The sequence below is a fragment of the Dermacentor silvarum genome, chromosome 11, assembly GCF_013339745.2.
Source record: "Dermacentor silvarum isolate Dsil-2018 chromosome 11, BIME_Dsil_1.4, whole genome shotgun sequence".
In the NCBI taxonomy this organism is placed as follows: domain Eukaryota; kingdom Metazoa; phylum Arthropoda; class Arachnida; order Ixodida; family Ixodidae; genus Dermacentor; species Dermacentor silvarum.
The window spans coordinates 38,629,972-38,648,244 of NC_051164.1; the positions used below are offsets into that span (position 1 = coordinate 38,629,972).

Sequence of the window (18,273 nt, forward strand, 5' to 3'; positions counted from 1 at the left end):
ATCTAGGTGGCGCAGAAGGTTGCGTACCGGACCGGTAGGTGGTTAGAAAAAAAGTGCAACGTTCTAAATACGAAGTATTTCGACTCCGCGCTCACTCATACGCACACGCATAGACACACACACGCGCATGCGCACACACACACGAACACACGCACACACACATGCACACGCAGAAACACACACATACATGTACACACGCACACGCACACGCGCGCACACACATACAATTACAGAATAGGAGTTACAACTATTAACTTATAAATTACATACACTTGGAAACTAACGCTCGCGCGAAAAAAAAAAAAGCTGTCACGGTGCGAAGAGTCAACAACAAGTTAAGCGACTCACTTAAAAAAAACTATATTCACAGTTATAGGTGCTCTGTATTGAACTGAACAAAGAGTCCGACTATGCAAAGGGCATTAAAATATCCATGCAACTTCACCTACCAATATAAGGAAAGCGGAAACAATCACCTTGCAAACAACGACGTGCTTAGAAGGGGCGAAATCCCTTCTCCCGATGTTATGAAGCCACTGCTTCCGGCGCACGAAATTGCGTTCTTCCTGGGGGACAGAAAATAATGCTAGCCCTTTCTCTTACCTGCTGATGCATGGAAACGCGCAGCAGCAATGCATTTCCATGGAGAACGAAGCCCAAATTTCTACGGAACCACGGGACAACTTAGGAAACGCACGTTCGGAGCGGCAGGGTGACCACCGCTTGGAAGGCGCATGTTGGGCGGGGGGGAACTAAAACCGCGCGAAAGGAAGTTTCGCGCCGTTTTCGTGACATCAGGGTCACCTGACAGGGTCGCATCGCGCGCCGCAGCCATTCATCGCGGCATATGCGCCGGCTCCACGAAAGAGGGGGAGAAAAAGAGGAGGTTAACAGCGCCGGCGAGGGCATCGCGGCGTAGATCAAAGAGTCCCGCTACTTTCCAACATCAAGGGGCTTTAACCAGTTGTGGCGGTTGCCAGGCAACGGCGGACGCGCGCCTGTAGGAGCAGTGGCCGCTCGGCGACCGTGACAAGCCGAGTCTCCGGAGAATCGAGGACCCGTGGTGTGACGTCACAGTGCGGCCACGGCTCAAAGTGCGGCGACCGCGAAGATGCGAAAACCTGGCGTAACATAGCTATCGCTACAAAAGAAGAAGGCCCCCGGATCACGCCTGACGTAACACTGAGAGCGAGCCAATACTCTCATCGGACGTGACTGTGCCCGGTCCCTGCATGGCTGTGTTGAATTTCTGCAAGCAAAATATGCAGCCAGTTCTATACGTGATCAGAAAATAATACCGGGGGTTGGGATGGCGGCCTGGGCTGCGACAATGCGTGCTACGAGAGGTTTGCTCCGAGGGTGATGGGAGCTCGCGAAAACGCAGTTTAACACGAGGGCAGTCCTCAGCCGGCGGAGCCAGCGCTTCGACAGGATGATGCCTGCTCGTTCGGGCCTCGACGAGCTAGACACCTCCAGTCGACACGTTGGCCGCAGGCCGAGCATCCATCCTCGATGAAGTATTACGATGCGCGTCGGGTGAGTGAACGTTTACGCTATGGACCATTGTCTTGCCATGGAAGACCAAAGCTTTAATAGAACAGAATAGCCCTACACGTACCGAAGTCTAGGGTTACGTTTACTTAGTAAAAACCCTTAGCTGAGGTCGTTGTACATGATAGCGCATCGTAGTCGTTTTACGCATTCGCTTTTGTGCTTGCCTTCCATTGGCACAAATACCATGTGGTCCTTTTTATCTGCCTGTTTCTCACTCGTGCTCCCCACTACGCGGAGATAAAAACGACAGTGACGTTTATTTTTTAAAGATTTACCAACAGTCTCGCTGCACGTTTAAAACAAAATGCCACCAGATGAAGTGGCAATCGACAATAAAAAGAAATAAAGGCTAGCAACCGTCACGTGCTGCTGAACATGTTAGTGTAAATATATTCTACAAACATGTTACATGTACAAATATGTTAGTAGTACATATGTTAGAACAAACCAAAGACATATACAGCCAACAGACAATGAAGCCAAGGAAAGCATCGGGGAAATTAAGTGTGGTTGAAATTGGAATATTCAAAGTAATGAAGAAAATGGACATGAAAGTGGACGAAAAGATAACTTGTCGCCGGTGGAAGCCGAACCCGCAACACACAATTGGTAGTGCAACGCACGCGTAATGCGGAGGTTTCGGGTTCGGCTCCCGCCGGCGACAAGTTATCTTTTCGTCCACTTTCATTTCCCTTTTCTTCAATACTTTCTACATTCCAATTTCAACAACACTTAATTTCTCGTTGCTTTCCTTGGCCTCATTGTCTGTTTGCTTTATGTGGTTATGATTAACAAAATTGAGCCCCTCGGTTCCCCTTCTTCTTTCGTACAAACAAACGACGCTTTTACCTGATCGAACTACAGAAATGGACTCTGTCCACAGATACGGAGGCACTGATGCGAGCATGTGCCCGAGAAATCTGAACTAGTAAGCACACTTTCGGGAATCTGAACTTAAAACAGACTTTCAAAGGTGCTTTCTAAATGTGATTGCGTTCAGCCTTTGAAGGCTGGCAACTTTAGTGGGAAACTCACCACTGTTTCGTTGGGTCTGACCGCAGGCCACGCGAATGGCAGATGCCCCAAGGAGTGCCACGGCTGTTCGTGCCGACTGACCACGAAGGTGAGCAGCGGGGCGACGAGGCATCCACGCTGTGCTCGGGCCTACATGTGAAAACCGAGCCACCGAGCGAGACGACGACCTTCCGCCTCGAACTGGAGCACACGCTTTTCGCGCCACCGGAACCCCAGTCGCCGGGCGGCAAGCGCAAACTGTCCACAGTCAAGTGCAGCGAGGTCGCGCCGGTGACGTCGGCTGCGCAGTCGGAGGACGACCTGGCCTCCGTGGGCAGCCCTCCTTCCTCTCTTCCCCACATCGCGCCGGTGGATTTGTGGAAGTCCGAGAGCGTGAATCCGGTCGGCTGGCCGGCACCGGGGAGAGCGGAGGAGCAGCCCTTGCAGCAGCCAAGTGACAGCGCCTGTGCCGCGCCACCTAGCGTGTAGGACGGCATGTACTTCCAACCGGTACGTACTTTCGGTGGTGTGTCATGGTGGGCGACACCGCCGCCAATGCCGCAGCACTGTATGCTTCAAACCTTCATGATTGTAGACGATGATTGGGGTTGGTATACAACGTAGGCATAAAGGTATCACAACAGTTTTCAGATGGAGAAAAAAATGTTTAATCACGGACAAATTGCGACGAGTTGGTGATGGGCGCGACTAGATGTGGAAGAGGGCATTCCAGTCTTTAGTAGATCCTCGGCAGGAAAACGTCTTCGAAGATGTACTTGTGTGCCATCGTAGTTGCGGCTACCCGAAGGGTTATGACCAGCGCGTTAGATTGTCGTAATGGAAGATGTCACTCCCGTGGCAACGGGATATGCTAGGCCACGGCACGTAGAGCGCGAAAGAAAAGAGCAACCGGTACGTAGGCTGCAGGACTGATCACTCTGCACGTGTCCCTCGGCCCGAATGCTTGCTTTTTTCTTGGCTCAATGTGAGCTCGAGCAATGGCGGATACTGCAAGGCCTTTGAATGGTTGAAACAGCAGCCTCCGTAGTAAGCGCAGCCGACGGCACCACCTTTCTCAATGACAACGAGTGCGCCTCTGACTGCGCCGATGGCGTCGCAGCTAACAGCGGCGGCGCTGGCGGAGGCCGTCGTGGGTAGCTTCCAGAAGCCGTGCCAGTCGCTTTCGGGCGATCCTTTCGTGCAACGTCAGCAAGCAGAGCAGCAGCAGCAGGTGATGCAACACTCATTGCAAGAGCCGCCACAACAGCATGCAGCAGCAGCGTACTCTTCTCGAAGTCGAGGTGAAGCTAAAGGCGCCGACCAACATTACTGCATACTGCGCATAGCTGCGTCTGCTACAAATACATTTCTAGCATGGCAAGTGACAAGTTACTCGAAATGTGTAATTATTTTAGCCAACGAAGGCAGTTCGGTATAGAGGGGTTCGACACGTGTGCATTCGGACTGTCAGCATTTGTTGGCATGTTTGGGCACTGGTTTTGGGTAACTCGTTAGAAGCCTGTTGGTGTTCCTCTTGACACAAGTAATGCGAAGGATTGGAAGGTGTCTGTGCACATATTTCGGTCTACGTGGACAAACCATGGTTCTAATTATAACCTGTCGTCCGTCAGATTTGGTTATTTCTTTGATGTTGTAAACATGTGTGCTTTGCAACTATCGCATTCGCTGAACCACGAGCCACAAAGATGCATGCTGAGAAAAAAGGGACCAGTCGGAAAACTTTGGATACTAGAAACCCGTCGGCCAAATTGCGAATGGATAAACTCGTTGTTATAAAGCTTGCAGAAATTGTAAACAAGAACTAGATGGCACGTTCTTTATGCGGAACCTGTGGCTACTCGTGCAGAAAGCATAGCCTCGTGAAACGTGAGCCCGAGAAAGGATGATCATGCAAAATATGATATGGCCAGCAAGCCTTACCAATGCCCCATGTTGCTAAGTTACCCGTGTCCCAGAGTGCTTATTGACCCTTTTCGCAGAGCCGTTTGCTCTAGAGAAACGAGATGGCGCTCAGGGCGGCGCGCCATACCTCTCCTCAGCGACCGCGTACGAATACGAAACCATTACCGCTTCTATCTTGCTTCTGTGCGGTCAGCTGTCGGAAATGCAACTGAGTTTTTGCTAACACACTGTGCTCCATGCAATCATGGTAGATCGAATCATGTGGACTGAAGACGTGTGCAATAGTTGGCCGCAAAAATAGTGACTGGCATGTTAAGGAATATAATGAATCTGTGTGGCCAAGTTCGCGGACCGCTGCTAGCTGCAACTGTCCGAACGTGTTACCGGCACTTCGTAATGTACGGCTTTCCTCGAGGATACAGAAATTTGCTCATCCGCCAGCCTTGTATCGCTAACCTTCAAATAAAGGGCTTCATCCCCAAAACGTCGGCAAGAGTGAGTACCACTCGTTAAACAATGACAAAGGGAGTAGCGCCGTTTCCTGTCATAGTAAGTTTCGCGCACGTTATCTATACACATCTGTCCCAAGTGGCAGGAAAACTTACGCCCACTCTATCGCCGACGTATCAAGAATAAGTGAATGGGCGCACACTTCAATATATGCGCAATGAATACGCACATTAAATGACGGACTACACATATGGCGCACGAATGGTCGAAGCTGAATGTTTCATGACGGTCCACAAGAGTAAGCGAGTTACTAGCTGTAATATATACATGTATTTGCTACAAGGTATTACAATGTACAAAGCAGCTACGTTTCAAGCCTTGTGCGCAGCAAGAACAAATCTATAGGAACTGAGCACACCCGCGAGCGATTAGGCAGAAAATAATCGGATAGTGGCCGCACCGAGGAACTTCACTGAGTCAGAAACTGACAAGCCGCTGCTTCAAAATATTTGCCGAATAAAGAACGAAGAGCAAAACACACTAATTCTGACTGAATTCATAATCGGAAAGCTTGGATAGCTTGGAATGCATATTTAGCCCCACATTTAGAACAAGCACCATATACGCTGCTTGCGCCGTTTGGACATAGCTTAATCAGCTCCGAAAGCGCTTTTGCATGTTCTCTGAAGCTGTGATCAAAGCTTCCTGTCGTCCACCTAGTCACCGTCTACGATATCTCTGAAAACAGAGATTTTCTAAGCCACGCCGGCGTCATACACTTACATTGTAAACAAGGAGGCAACGGAGGCAGTTGAGGCAAGCAATGGACGCGTCACCACGTGATCAATCATGGCAGCGCCCACGGGATCGCCGCGAAAAGGGTCAGTAAGATTACACAAAAATAACTTTTCATGAGATAACTTGCAGATAACGTGCTGTCGACTACGCCAGTGTAAAGGAAGAAAGGAGACGCAGAGACAGCACCCGTTCCTGGGCCAGCTGTTCAATTCTCAGCCCACCTCCTCTTCCTCCACCTCGTTCCTCCCGCAAGCAGTCGAGCCCCGGTGACGTTCTTGTCCACTATATATATATATATATATATATATATATATATATATATATATATATATACAAACCTGCTCTGGAACACTCTCATCTGTCATTCTTTCCTTCGAGAGGCAGGATGTGTCTTATATGCGCACCCGAACAACACCTTGCAATGTTGTGAACGTGGTGTCGGTCATGCATCCGGGACCTCAAGGAGGTGCCACATAGTGCTAACGCAGTTCTCTCGCATTTACCGCTAGCTGTCCACTGATTTGTGTTTTACTTTTTTTACCTCTCTTAACCAGGAGGCCTTACTGCGACCGATGCCACACGAGTAGGCCGGCCGCCTGGGTAACATCCTCGGAGGCTAGTGACTGCTATCGGCCGACGACCAGTGCTTCGCCTTCGTGAATGTTTCGTGGGGCCTGTGGAATAACTTTACCCGGCTTGGTTTTGTAAGGAGGAGCGTCGAGTCACGCGCCAGTGGTGAGCGACGGCGCATTGTGGCGCTCGTGGTGGCACCACCGTCCACGCCACTCCCCACCCAGGTCGACATCGGCGGGCTTCTGTCCTCGGGTGAGGCCGACCGACGCTTCACCGGCAGTGAAGAGTGATGGTCGTTCACCGTGGAATCATACTCACAAGGCAGAGTTGATATGAATAAAGCTTACATGTAATTATCGTCAGATGATCATTCCTCTTTAAACACTGTGAACCAAGCTTGCTCATTCAAGGATTCCTAAACTGTGGGTGTGGCAGGTTCAAGAGGTCTCGTAAAGCCTCGCCTACCACTCGCGAAGCTTTGAACTAAGTTTGCCAAGCATTTGTCCAATGTTTAGCGTTCAGTGATCGAGGTTGCAACTTGTTTATTCCACGTGCAGAGGATGTTATCTTTTGTTGCTTTCATTTCGTGGGCGCACACACTATCTCAGTAAGAGCCGTTATTAGACGCAAAGCAATTGCAATCGAATGTACCCATGGTACTCAGCAGACCCTCGCGTTGGCCTTTATTTAGTATTTTCAGTATGCATGCATGTAGTTTCGGCATTTCGTTCCAGTTCTATTTCTTTATTTTCAGTTGAGCATCCCGTCGTTCTCAATACCTCAAACGTTTCTCCAGACTCCGTATAAGTATATATATATATTATATATATATATATACGTGGTGTGTGTGTGTGGTGTGTGTGTGTGTTGTGTGTGTGTGTGTTGTGTGTGTGTGTGTGTGTGTGTGTGTGTGTGTGGTGTGTGTGTGGTGTGTGTGTGTGTGTGTGTGTGTGTGTGTGTGTGTGTGTGTGGTGTGGGTGTGTGTGTACGTCGTTGTCAATATTCGTTTCTTTTCGTGTTGCTTTTCTGTCATTCGCTTTCATTACTATGATTTGGGCGCATCAGGGCCGGTGTCAACAAACGAACTGACATTAGCCTCTATCTTGAGAGCGTATTTTTCTATGCCCTTGACAGATCGCGCTGCAATCCAAAGTATGCCAACTTTTTCTTAGTCTTCCCCGTTGAATTATGGTCAAGCATGTCCTTGGTTTGAACTTTTTTCAAATCTTAAAGCGTTAAGTGTTCAACGTTCAGCGATAGTTCAGTCCATGCTCGGTTCAATATTACTCAAGCTTTATCGCATGTTCGCTGCACTTTCCTTTTTAATTAAATTTAGTATTGTCCTGGCATAATCGTCGAAGTGGTTTTCCGGCACTGAAATGCCTTTATCAGCGGTCTCGAGTGCATGTACGGGTCAATATTCCGCTGCGTTTGATCTTCTCAACTGTGTCTAAATTTGATTATCTCTGTTATGTACTCCTCAATCGATGCAGCGACTGTGATAAATTGTCGCGAAGTGGAATATGCACTGATTGCTGGGCCTTGGGCCAGAGAAGACAAAATCAAACTTATCAGCGTGTTCCTTTTTCGGATAAGCATTTGCTGCAAAGATGTTATTGGCGTTTAAAATTTAGAAAATTTTGCTCACATCAATACGTCATCTCACTGCTTGCTCTACAACGCCGTTGTACGCTGTAGGTGGCGCCACATGTGTGTTCCCCTTTGCTTTAAGTCATCATGTACCAGCGATGGGAAAAGCAAGAGGAGTTTGGTTGAACAAATATTTATAAAAATGTTTCCGCGCGTTATTTTTTATCAGCGGTGCACTTCAAGACGTTAAAGAATGCTCAAGAGAACACAAAGAATATTATCTTCGTGTGCTGTGGCATTTGACGCGGATGGCTTGGGACAAAAAAGGAATTGTATCGAGTTAGCCTCGCTTGCTTGTCTCTGAGCTGGTTTAAATCGCGGTGCAAATGCAGGACAATTAGGCGCCCAATGTTTGTAATGTTCGCACGGGATGGCACACTGGGCGTCGTGGCTGCGGGTGTGAGTGCGTAAAGTCATCCTTCTCAGTTTTATTTGAAGAGCCAAGCTTTTACCTACGCCTACTCGAATTCATTAGATTGTGTGAACAAATAGCCCAACCAATCCGATGTCTCCTATCTCTGTGCGCGCGCGCGCGTGTGTGTGTGTGTGGTGTGTGTGTGTGTGTGTGTGTGTGTGTGTGTGTGTGTGTGTGTGTGTGTGTGTGTGTGTGTGTGTGTGTTTGTGTGTGTGTGGTGTGTGTGTGTGTGTGCTTGCGTGCGTGATGTCCACGACGCAATATACTACGAATACATCGCACCAGCGCTTTCATGAACACGCACGCCCATGAAGCCTCTGTACGACTGTGCCTGATTCAGGCAGATAACATTCTTGCCACCGCAGTGCCTGTGGGGTCGTCTAAAGCCCGCGTTGGGCGTTCACAGTCTTGCCCAAGCACAGTTCGCCAGCGGAGGTTTCGAAGCAGGAGGAACCCGCCTCGGGGAGCTCTGAACCGCTACTTGAGCTTGTTGAGCAAAGTCATTCCGTGGATACCGCAGGATGCTGTTAACGTCACTGCCAATAACGTCAGTGAGTGAGCTAGTTGATACATTACTTCGAAAGCAAACCTCCCTGCCATGTTTTAGACTGACACATTGTTTGCAGCAGCTTGGTGAAACGCGAGTTTGAATTCTGTTCGTTGTAAACGAGTTCTCCCTATATGCGTCGCAAATGGCGCGCCGGCTGGCGGTCGCCTGACGTCAGCTGGCAGTAACCTGTGCAGATGCCAGCCGTTGGACAGTCGTTTGGATGACGCATGCAAGAAACTTGCACAACTGTACTGAGTCTTCGTGAAATGACTTATTTGGTCTATTACCCCTTATAATATTGTCCTGGGAAGGGAGGGGAGAGAGGGCAGAGGAGAGCGAGTAGTACGTATACACTTGACCCCACCATTGACCAACCAGCCCCAGCGATCTCCCTCATTCAGGAGGTTGTGCGGCAAGAGTTTGCCAACCTCGGTTTTCCTGCTGCCTGCTCTATCTCCCGACCTGACGCCCGACTGGTGCCGACAGCTGCGCCTCGCAGCGATCTGTATTCCAGATACCGCAACCCTACAGAGTGGAGAACTGCGGACGACAAGCCCATTTGCTTTCGTTGCCACCGCAATGGCCACGTCGCTCGCCACTGCCTCCTCTCCTGAACATCGCCGTATTCGAGCTACTTTTCCCCGTCTCCTCGCCCATATGCCGACCCTCGCCGCTACTCGCCTCGCCGTATGCCTTCTAGCTCTCACGTATCCGTCGATGACAGTCGTCCCACTCGCTCGCCGTCACCTCAGCGCCATCGGTCCCCGTCGCCCCAGCCACGCCGCTATTCGTCGCCGACCAATTATGGACCCTCCCGGACGGAAAACTAGACCATGCCGCTCCTGGGGGTAGCGCTGAATTATCTTCGTCGTGCCAAAATCCTCCATTGACGCTCCCAACGCACCAGAACTTACTTGATGTCCACGTCGACGGTGTCCCTTTGACGGCGTTAATATATACTGGAGCCCAGGTGTCCATCATGAGTAATAACCTCCGTCGTTGACTGAAGAAGGTCCTCACGCCTGCTACTAGCCGAGCCGTACGCGTCGCCGATGGCAGCCCTGTTGCCGTCACTGGAATGTGTACTTCCCGGTTAAGTATCGCCGACCGCCACGTTCCAGTTCTTTTTACAGTGCTGACCAATTGTCCCCATGACCTAATCCTTGGACTAGACTTTCTTACGGCGCATTCAGTTTTGATCGACTGTTCTACCGGTACCCTTTGCCTCGAACTTCCTCTACTCGCGCATATTCGCGCTGACCAGCCGAACAGCTTTAGTACAACCGCCTTTTGTCCGCCTGCCGCGTAAAACCTTGACTTTCGTCGATTTGCTTTCATCTTTCCCTGTGCCCGATGGTGATTACGTCGCTTCACCTGTTCCTGATGTCCTTTTGATGCGCGATATCACTGTGCCCCACTCTGTTGTAACCGTCGCCGATAACCGGACATTCCTCCCCGTCGTCAATTTTGGCCTAACAAAGCAAGTTCTACCCCAAGGCATATCGGTTGCAACGCTGCGTGCTGTAGGAGATGACCACGTCACGGTGTTTTCAGTGGACGGCTGTTCCGATTCTTCACCATTTCCACAGGATGCTATTGGCCTTGACGCAACCTTTAGTCCCATGATTGCTGCGGACCTATTGCCTGAACAAGCAGCGGCTCTGTGTCACCTTTTGGTTTCTTACCAAGACATCTTCGACCTCAACAATCGACAATTGGGCCAGACTGCAATTGTTAAGCATCACATAAATACTGGTGATGCCAGTTCTATTCATCGTCGGCCATATCGAGTTTCTGTTTCAGAGTGTAAAGTTATTCAAGATGAAGTGCACAAGATGCTTGCCAAAGGCATTGTTGAACCCTCGTCGAGCCCTTGGGCGTCACCCGTTGTGCTTGTTAAAAAGAAAGATGGCACGTGGTGCTTCTGCGTCGATTATCGTCATCTAAACCGAATTACCAAAAAAGATGTCTACCCCTTGCCTCGCATTGACGACGCCCTCGATTGTCTCCACGGTGCCAACTACTTCTCATCAATAGACCTTCAGGTCTGGTTATTGGCAAATTTCTGTGGATGAAAGGACCGTGAGAAGACCGCGTTTGTCACCCCTGATGGTCTATATCAATTCAAAGTTATGCCATTCGGTGTATGCAACGCCCCAGCCACATTCGAGCGCATGATGGACTCTTTGCTGCAGGGGTTCAAATGGTCAACATGCCTTTGCTACCTAGAAGATGCTCTCGTATTTTCGCCTACGTTTGAGACACACCTTGAGCGCTTATCAGCTGTTCTTCAAGTCTTCCGCGAGGCTGGGCTCCAACTAAATTCCTCGAAGTGTCACTTCGGTCGTCGGCAGATAACAGTGCTGGGCCACCTCGTCGACGCATCCGGTATTCAACCAGACCCGGAGAAAATTCGTGCTGTCAGGTCTTTTCCTGTACCTCAGTCTGTCAAAGACGTACGAAGTTTTGTAGGACTCTGCTCCTACTTCCGACGGTTCGTTCAAGACTTCGCAGTGTTTGCCCGACCACTTACTGATCTTCTGAAGAAGGACGTGCCGTTTACGTGGGGTCCCGCTCAAACTGCCGCGTTTGCCCACCTGACCAACATTCTCACCACGCCGCCTATTCTGGCCCACTTTGACCCGTCCTGCCCTACAGAGGTCCGTACCGATGCTAGTGGTCACAGTATCAGAGCCGTCTTAGCCCAACGCCAACAGGGACGCGATCGTGTTATCGCCTACGCTAGCCGCCTCCTCACAGCAGCGGAGCGCAACTATTCGATTACAGACCGTGAATGCCTGGCCCTCGTCTGGGCGGTTTCTAAATTGCGCCCGTACTTGTATGGCACGCATTTCTCTGTAATCACGGACCACCACGCGCTCTGCTGGCTTTCCTCACTCAAGGATCCTTCGGGTCGGCTTGGTCGCTGGGCTCTGCGGCTACAAGAATATTCCTATGCGGTAGTCTACAAGACGGGCCGACTACAACAAGACGCCGATTGCTTATCACGCTATCCAGTGGACGAACCACCCGCCGACCCTGACACCGATGCCGACGCTTGCGTTTTCTCGATTTGTCAGCTGCCACAAGTCGCCGACGAGCAACGCCATGATGCCACCTTGCGCGCCATCATTGATCGTTTGGAATCTTCGCCTTATGATTCGTCCCTTCATTTGTTAGTTCTCCGGGATGGTGTATTATACAGCCACAACGTCCGCCCCGACGGTCCTGCCCTACTCCTCGTCATTCCTCGGCATCTCCGGTCAGCTGTTCTCCAAGAACTTCACGACTTACCAACGGCAGGTCACCTCGGCGTCGCCAGCACCTACGACCGGACTCGCCGACGCTTCTTTTGGCCAGGCCTTGCCCGCTCCATCCGGAAATACGTTGCGGCGTGTGAAAAATGCCAGCGCCGAAAAACACCATCGACGCTCCCCGCGGGGTGCCTTCAACCGCTCGACATTCCTTCGGAGCCGTTCTTTCGCGTTGGCTTTGACTTACTTGGCCCTTTCCCTCTATCAACGTCTGGCAACAAGTGGGTCGCTGTGGCGACAGATTACGCCACGCGCTACGCCATCACCAGAGCCCTTCCAACAAGCTGCGCCACAGATGCCGCCGATTTTCTTTTACGCGACGTGATTCTGCAGCATGGAGCTCCACGCCAACTACTCACCGACCGTGGTCGAACTTTCCTTTCTAAAGTCATCGCCGACATCCTGCAGTCCTGCTCAACCAGGCTGAAGCTGACTACGTCTTACCATCCACAGACGAATGGTCTCACGGAGCGTCTCAATCGAACCCTGACAGACATGCTTGCAAAGTATGTCTCGTGTGACCATACTGATTGGGACATTGTCCTACCGTATGTATCGTACACAGGCCCATATCGAGTGCTGCGTGCCGTGACTCCAGTTACGTATGAAATCACCCCAGTCAATACCAGTGCCTCGTCTGCCCCGCCTTCCACAGACGTTGTGCATGTAGCACGCCTAAAACCGCACTACCCTCCTGTTCCCACTGGTATTTAAACGCACCGAGACGGTGCTTCTGCCGCCGGGGGATTATGCTACATGCATATTACGTGTTTCTTCTGGACAATACGCGCGGGCGCCTAGACGAAGAAGACGAACTGCTCTGGGCTCTCGAGCTGTCGGCTGATCTGGCCAGCGCTGCAGCTATCTTTTGTAAATATACTTGTAAATAGTCTCCTGTACTTAATCCTTCGTTCGCGTAACAATATCATTAACTAAGGTATTGCGCGTTTGCAGGCGCAATACCTTGCAACAAAACGCGCTGCAATGTTTTTCAGCCTGCTATTCATATTACAACGCCAGAGAAGTCACGGCCAAATTCGACCTGCTGTTCCATTTATTTATTTATTTCAATGCCTTCGAGGCCAGGAGGGTGTTACAGAAGGGATTGGCATAAAAAAAGTCATAACGCAGGAAAAGTAGAACAATGTGGTATCCAGCAACGAAAAAAACATAGGTTTACGCGAAATACAAGATCAAATTAGCAAAAGGGCAGATTAGGCAAAATAAAAACGTGTCAGAAATATCGGAAACACAGGCCGATATTTCTACCGTTATGCTACCGCAGCAGTGGCCTAGCGGTAGAGCACCCTCTTCGTGTGCGGTAGGTACCGAGCTCTAATCCCGGTGCCGGCGGGAACCCAACCGTTTGTTTTAATGGGTAGAGATGTTCACTGGTCTGGTGTTGGGCCCTCGTAGGGCTTCACATCTCGCAAAAGTACCCAATAGAGATTTCAGGAATTGTCTCTAGGCGCCTCTTGTCCAACCACAGATGGCCTCGTTGAAGAGCATCGGCTGTGGGAAGCAAGTGCTGCCGCCGGGTGCCCTGCCGGTGTATTAGGTACAAGCGCGCTCCCGGCCGGGTGCTCGGCCATTATGGGACGTCAACGCTTGGAAAGGGGTGTTTGTGCTCAACCCGAAGGGGTCCCCACCTCAATAGGTGCTTGGCGCGCAACATGGGAACTGGCCGCCATGGGAGCGCCCCAAACATCACTGTTTTTGTGCTCACGTGGGTTTCCACGGGAATTCAAGGCACAAGCTCCTTTCCCAAGCGTATCACCCCTGAAGGAAGCCGAACGCCCGGCCGGGGTAAGCTTGTGCACATTTGAACCAGTGGGTGCTCGGCGGCGATGGGAACCGAGGCGAGCGCTCTACCACTACGCCACAGTTAACAACTGTCCTCTTTGCATTCGTGTAACTAATATTATAGTGCTCGTACGTTTACTATATACCTTCGGCATCTTTCACCATTGTCTTTCAATCACACTGATGTAGCTTTCTCGCTCGCTTGACTCTTGCTTACTTCTATGTATCTAACTAATGACACATTTTGCAGCGAGCCTAGTTCGGTCCACAAAGTCTTCTGTATGGGCTAGATTTGGTGTCACCTTGCGAGCGTTCTTTTCGAATGAGTGAATTGCCACATGATATTGAATTGGAATTACAAGAAAGCTTTTAATCCCGAAGTGAATTGGTATCACCCGCCACAGCTCAACCAGGGAAAAGGGGTGCGGGGGGGGGGGGGGGGGGGGTATTTTTTAAATTTCCACCTGTTGATTTCGTCTGCTGCTGAAGGGCTGATTGGCTGAGCTGGGCTGCGGTGTCAGCGAGAATGAAACAGGGGACCACAGCCAGTTTGATTCTCTTTGGAAATAATCTTGGAAGTGTATGCCTGGTGTGTGCATCTTGCAAGCTCCTGGTAGCAGACGACGCTGCGCTTCGCCCCGCCAACTCTGGCGACACAACGCTTGCAGCACTACCTGTCGGCTATGAATGAAAGGAAATGAAATAAATAAGAAATAAGAGGTGCTAACATATGGGGCAGAAACTTGGAGGTTAACAAAGAAGCTCGAGAACAAGTTAAGGACTACCCAAAGAAAAATGGAACGAAAAATCTTATGAGTAACATGAAGAGACAGGAAGAGAGCGGTGTGGATCAGAGAACAAACGGGGATCAACGATATTCTAGTTGACATTAAGCGGAAGAAATGGAGCTGGGCAGGCCATGTAATGCGTAGGATGGATAACCGGTGGACCATTAGGGTTACAGAGTGGACACCAAGAGAAGGGAAGCGCACTCGAGGACGGCCGAAAACCAGGTGGGATGATGAAGTTAGGAAATTCGCAGGTGCAAGTTGGAATACGCTAGCGCAAGACAGCGATCTCCAGGTAATTGGAGATCGCAGGGGGAGGCCTTCGTCCTGCAGTGGACATAAATATAGGCTGATGATAATGATGAAGTTAGTACAAGCATTGGGTAAGTACACGGCTCCGCACATTTATTCTTTAAAAGTTGCAAGATATTATTTAATTTATATTATATTTATAGAGCAACCGGGAACATCCTGCAGTTCTTCGACTAACGGGCTATATGATGACTCGCACTTCAGAGGCGGCACCCTCTCGTTTATTGGCCTTGTCATCCCCTTCTCCCACCACCTGCTTGGGAACAGCACATTTATTCATGCTAGCGGCGAAGTGAACTGTTCGCTTTCCGAACCATTATAATATTCCACCGCAGAACAGCGATATTTGTCTGGAGAGGATATCCGTGCTTGCGCCACGCTTCGACGCGTACACTCTGTCTCGCACCATCTGCGCATGCGTGGACGCGAGCTCACGCGAGCCGGCACGCGTAAGTGCGTTAGGCGTACGTGTATCATCGTCTTCGTTGGGACACTTGGCTCCATTCAGTGCGAAGTTCGAAAGCGCACAGGATAACAGCGGTGTCCCTGGTCGTTTCCTTACGCCGGCCTCGTGAACGTTATGCTAGGGGCCGGAAACTCCCCTTACCTCCCATGGGACGCTCGGTCCCATGTCGATACACGGCGGCAGTGCCGCTTCCACCGCTGGCGGCTGCCGGATATCCTACTGCAAATAATTCCCAAGCACAATAATGCCTCCATGACGTCACTGATGAGGCCAAAGGTAGAGGGAGAGGACGCGCAGCCGTGAGGAGGACGGTTGTCGCTGAATCCCTCCTTTCCCACTTCGCATGCAAGCGGACTGTGTTCGTGCTCTCTTGCAAGTCCACTGGCCATACGGCGACATTGGCCAAATCATGGAGCAGAACCTGCTGAAGTGTGTCGTGTATTATGAAGCGCTTTCATCCTGCCAGGTTTACCTTGTAAGCTGATATTCATTTTCTAAAGCACTGGAGCATTGCTCGTACGCACCAGTGCAAAGCAATTATAATGAAGAATACTTATATAGCAAACCGTTGTTAATTACAAATATTCACGGTCAATAAATATATTACATTTTGTCATTTCGTGAAAGTAGTCGGTTTGAAAGTCCTAACGTGCGGTTACGCTTAGGGCTACACTTCAACTAGTCCACAGATATAGTGGGGGGTAGCATAAAAAAGCATAACTTCCTGGCATCATCAATCGTTAATTGGTTTCGTTTGTTGTGAAGTCGATCAACCAAAACTAGCCGATTTCTCGGCCAGCCAAAACTCAACACAAGTAAAAGTCGAACGCCGTTTTTTTTTTAATCACACATTCGGTACCGGAAAAAGACTGACCTCCACGCAGTACGAAACTGACAATCTACAGAAGCAATTTTCATTCACAACGGAAATTTGTACATAATGAGTGAAAATAGATTCCAGAAGATCCAAACCAATGCGAAAATTATTAACCACCACGGCTGCGTCTTTCTTTTTTTTTAACCTTGGCTGTGCATGACGACAAAGAGTGAACAAAATGTATAACCAAAAAACACGCACTCAAGCCCTTCATCACAAGTATTTCAACGACAGCAGATGGGGCTGCCGTCATGTCATGACGAATGGGTCGAGCGACACTGCTCCTAGGTCACTCTACTCAGGCTTGTATCGAACTGGTATTCTCTTGCAAAATGAATACCTGCTCAGAAAACAAAGTGAAATAATTGTGCTTACCCGTGGTCCTTAAGGAAACCTGAAAAACTTCACAGAACTGGAATTCCCGGTGTTCGAACGCCACAGAGCCGCGCAACACATGTGATGCCCCGGTTTAGCCATCTTCGTCTAAGCTTGGTCGACCAGGTTTCCTGCGTCGTCCGTTCGTCGCACGCCTGATCAAGCTTCTCTGTCTTATCTTTCCCATCTTCACACTTGGGATGACAACCGGACCAGACGTCCAAGCGCGATCTGGCTTGTGATATCGCTGAGCGAGTGGCAAGGGTGAGCGGAGCACGGTGTAAGAAGAAAGGTGCTCCGACTAAAATCCCTATATAAGAAAAGTACCACCATCTACTCTTTCCTGCGCCCCCTCCTCTCCTAAAGCGCTTGCTTTTTTCTTTACTTTTTGCTTGCGAAAGCCAAATCGACGGTGGCGCACCTAGAAAGTCCACGTTGAAGCTTTCAGGCCGGGCGCGCGCCGCCGCCGCCGCCGCCGCCGGCGACTGCGGCTGCGCAGAGGACTTTCAACATGGCTCTGAGGCGGAAAAAAGAAAATATAAAGAAGTGAAAAGCGCGCGCTATCATCGTCCAATCGGAGATACGGGAGAGAGAGAAGCGGCGTTTATCAAAGGATGGCGGTACTTTTCTTATATAGGGACTTTAGCTCCGACGGCGCACCCGCGCTGGGGCGGGAGAGCGGCCACTTCGTGTGACCGGAATTGAGCGCCGCCGCTAGGGGCAGCACATGTTCAGGAGCCCTTGCATCAGCGGCACGAGAGAGGATAATTTGCGACCTCCGTCAGCATTTAAACACCCATACTTAAACATGCGCATATTTTCGTTATTCAGACGCCAAATCCTGAGTAGGTAGAAATTTTCATGCCACTTACTGTCAAAATACCGTCATTTCCAACACGAGAGAGACGCGTCGTTTGCTCGAGCAGACGGCGCGCTGCGCTTGCCGCTGCTCGCCGCATCGGAGCCAATCGGAATGTCGGCAGAAATATAAAGGGACGTTCCTCCTACCAAATAGAGTCGTTTTAAGCAGGCTTACGACATATATGCATCGAAAGAAAGCACCTCTGCCGCGCGTGCCCATAAAAGCGCCAGCAAAGCGAGTGAAAAAGTGGCCCCCAGAACAGGTGCTGCCCCTTGCGGCAGCGGCGTGCGTAGAGTCACACTAAGTGGCCGCGCCTCGCGCCGCCGTCGGATCACCTATCTTCTTCCACCGTGGAGCGGAGGCAAGCTCGACGACGCAGGATGGCGACCACTTCCCGCGTTTAGCCCGATTTAAAATTCATAAAAAGAAATTTTAAAAAATAACTTAGAATGTCCGGCAACCGCTAGGAGCGCGCATGTTCATTGAAACCGAAACTGGCTTTACTTTCCGGAGCCTGGTTATGCTGGCCACCCACCTTAACACAAACTA

The 18,273-nt window shown here is 50.3% G+C and overlaps 1 protein-coding gene across 1 annotated transcript in view; it reads left to right on the forward strand.

Annotated features, from left to right (window-relative positions):
- Nucleotides 1-6,644, forward strand: part of LOC125941287 (forkhead box protein G1-like) — a 108,087-nt gene extending 101,443 nt beyond the window's left edge. Inside the window, exon 8 of the mRNA XM_049658272.1 lies at nt 6,294-6,644. Coding sequence (XP_049514229.1) covers nt 6,294-6,326 — 33 coding nt within the window. The 3' untranslated portion in view covers nt 6,327-6,644. The remainder of the gene's footprint in view (nt 1-6,293) is intronic.
- The last annotated feature ends 11,629 nt before the right edge of the window (nt 6,645-18,273 follow it).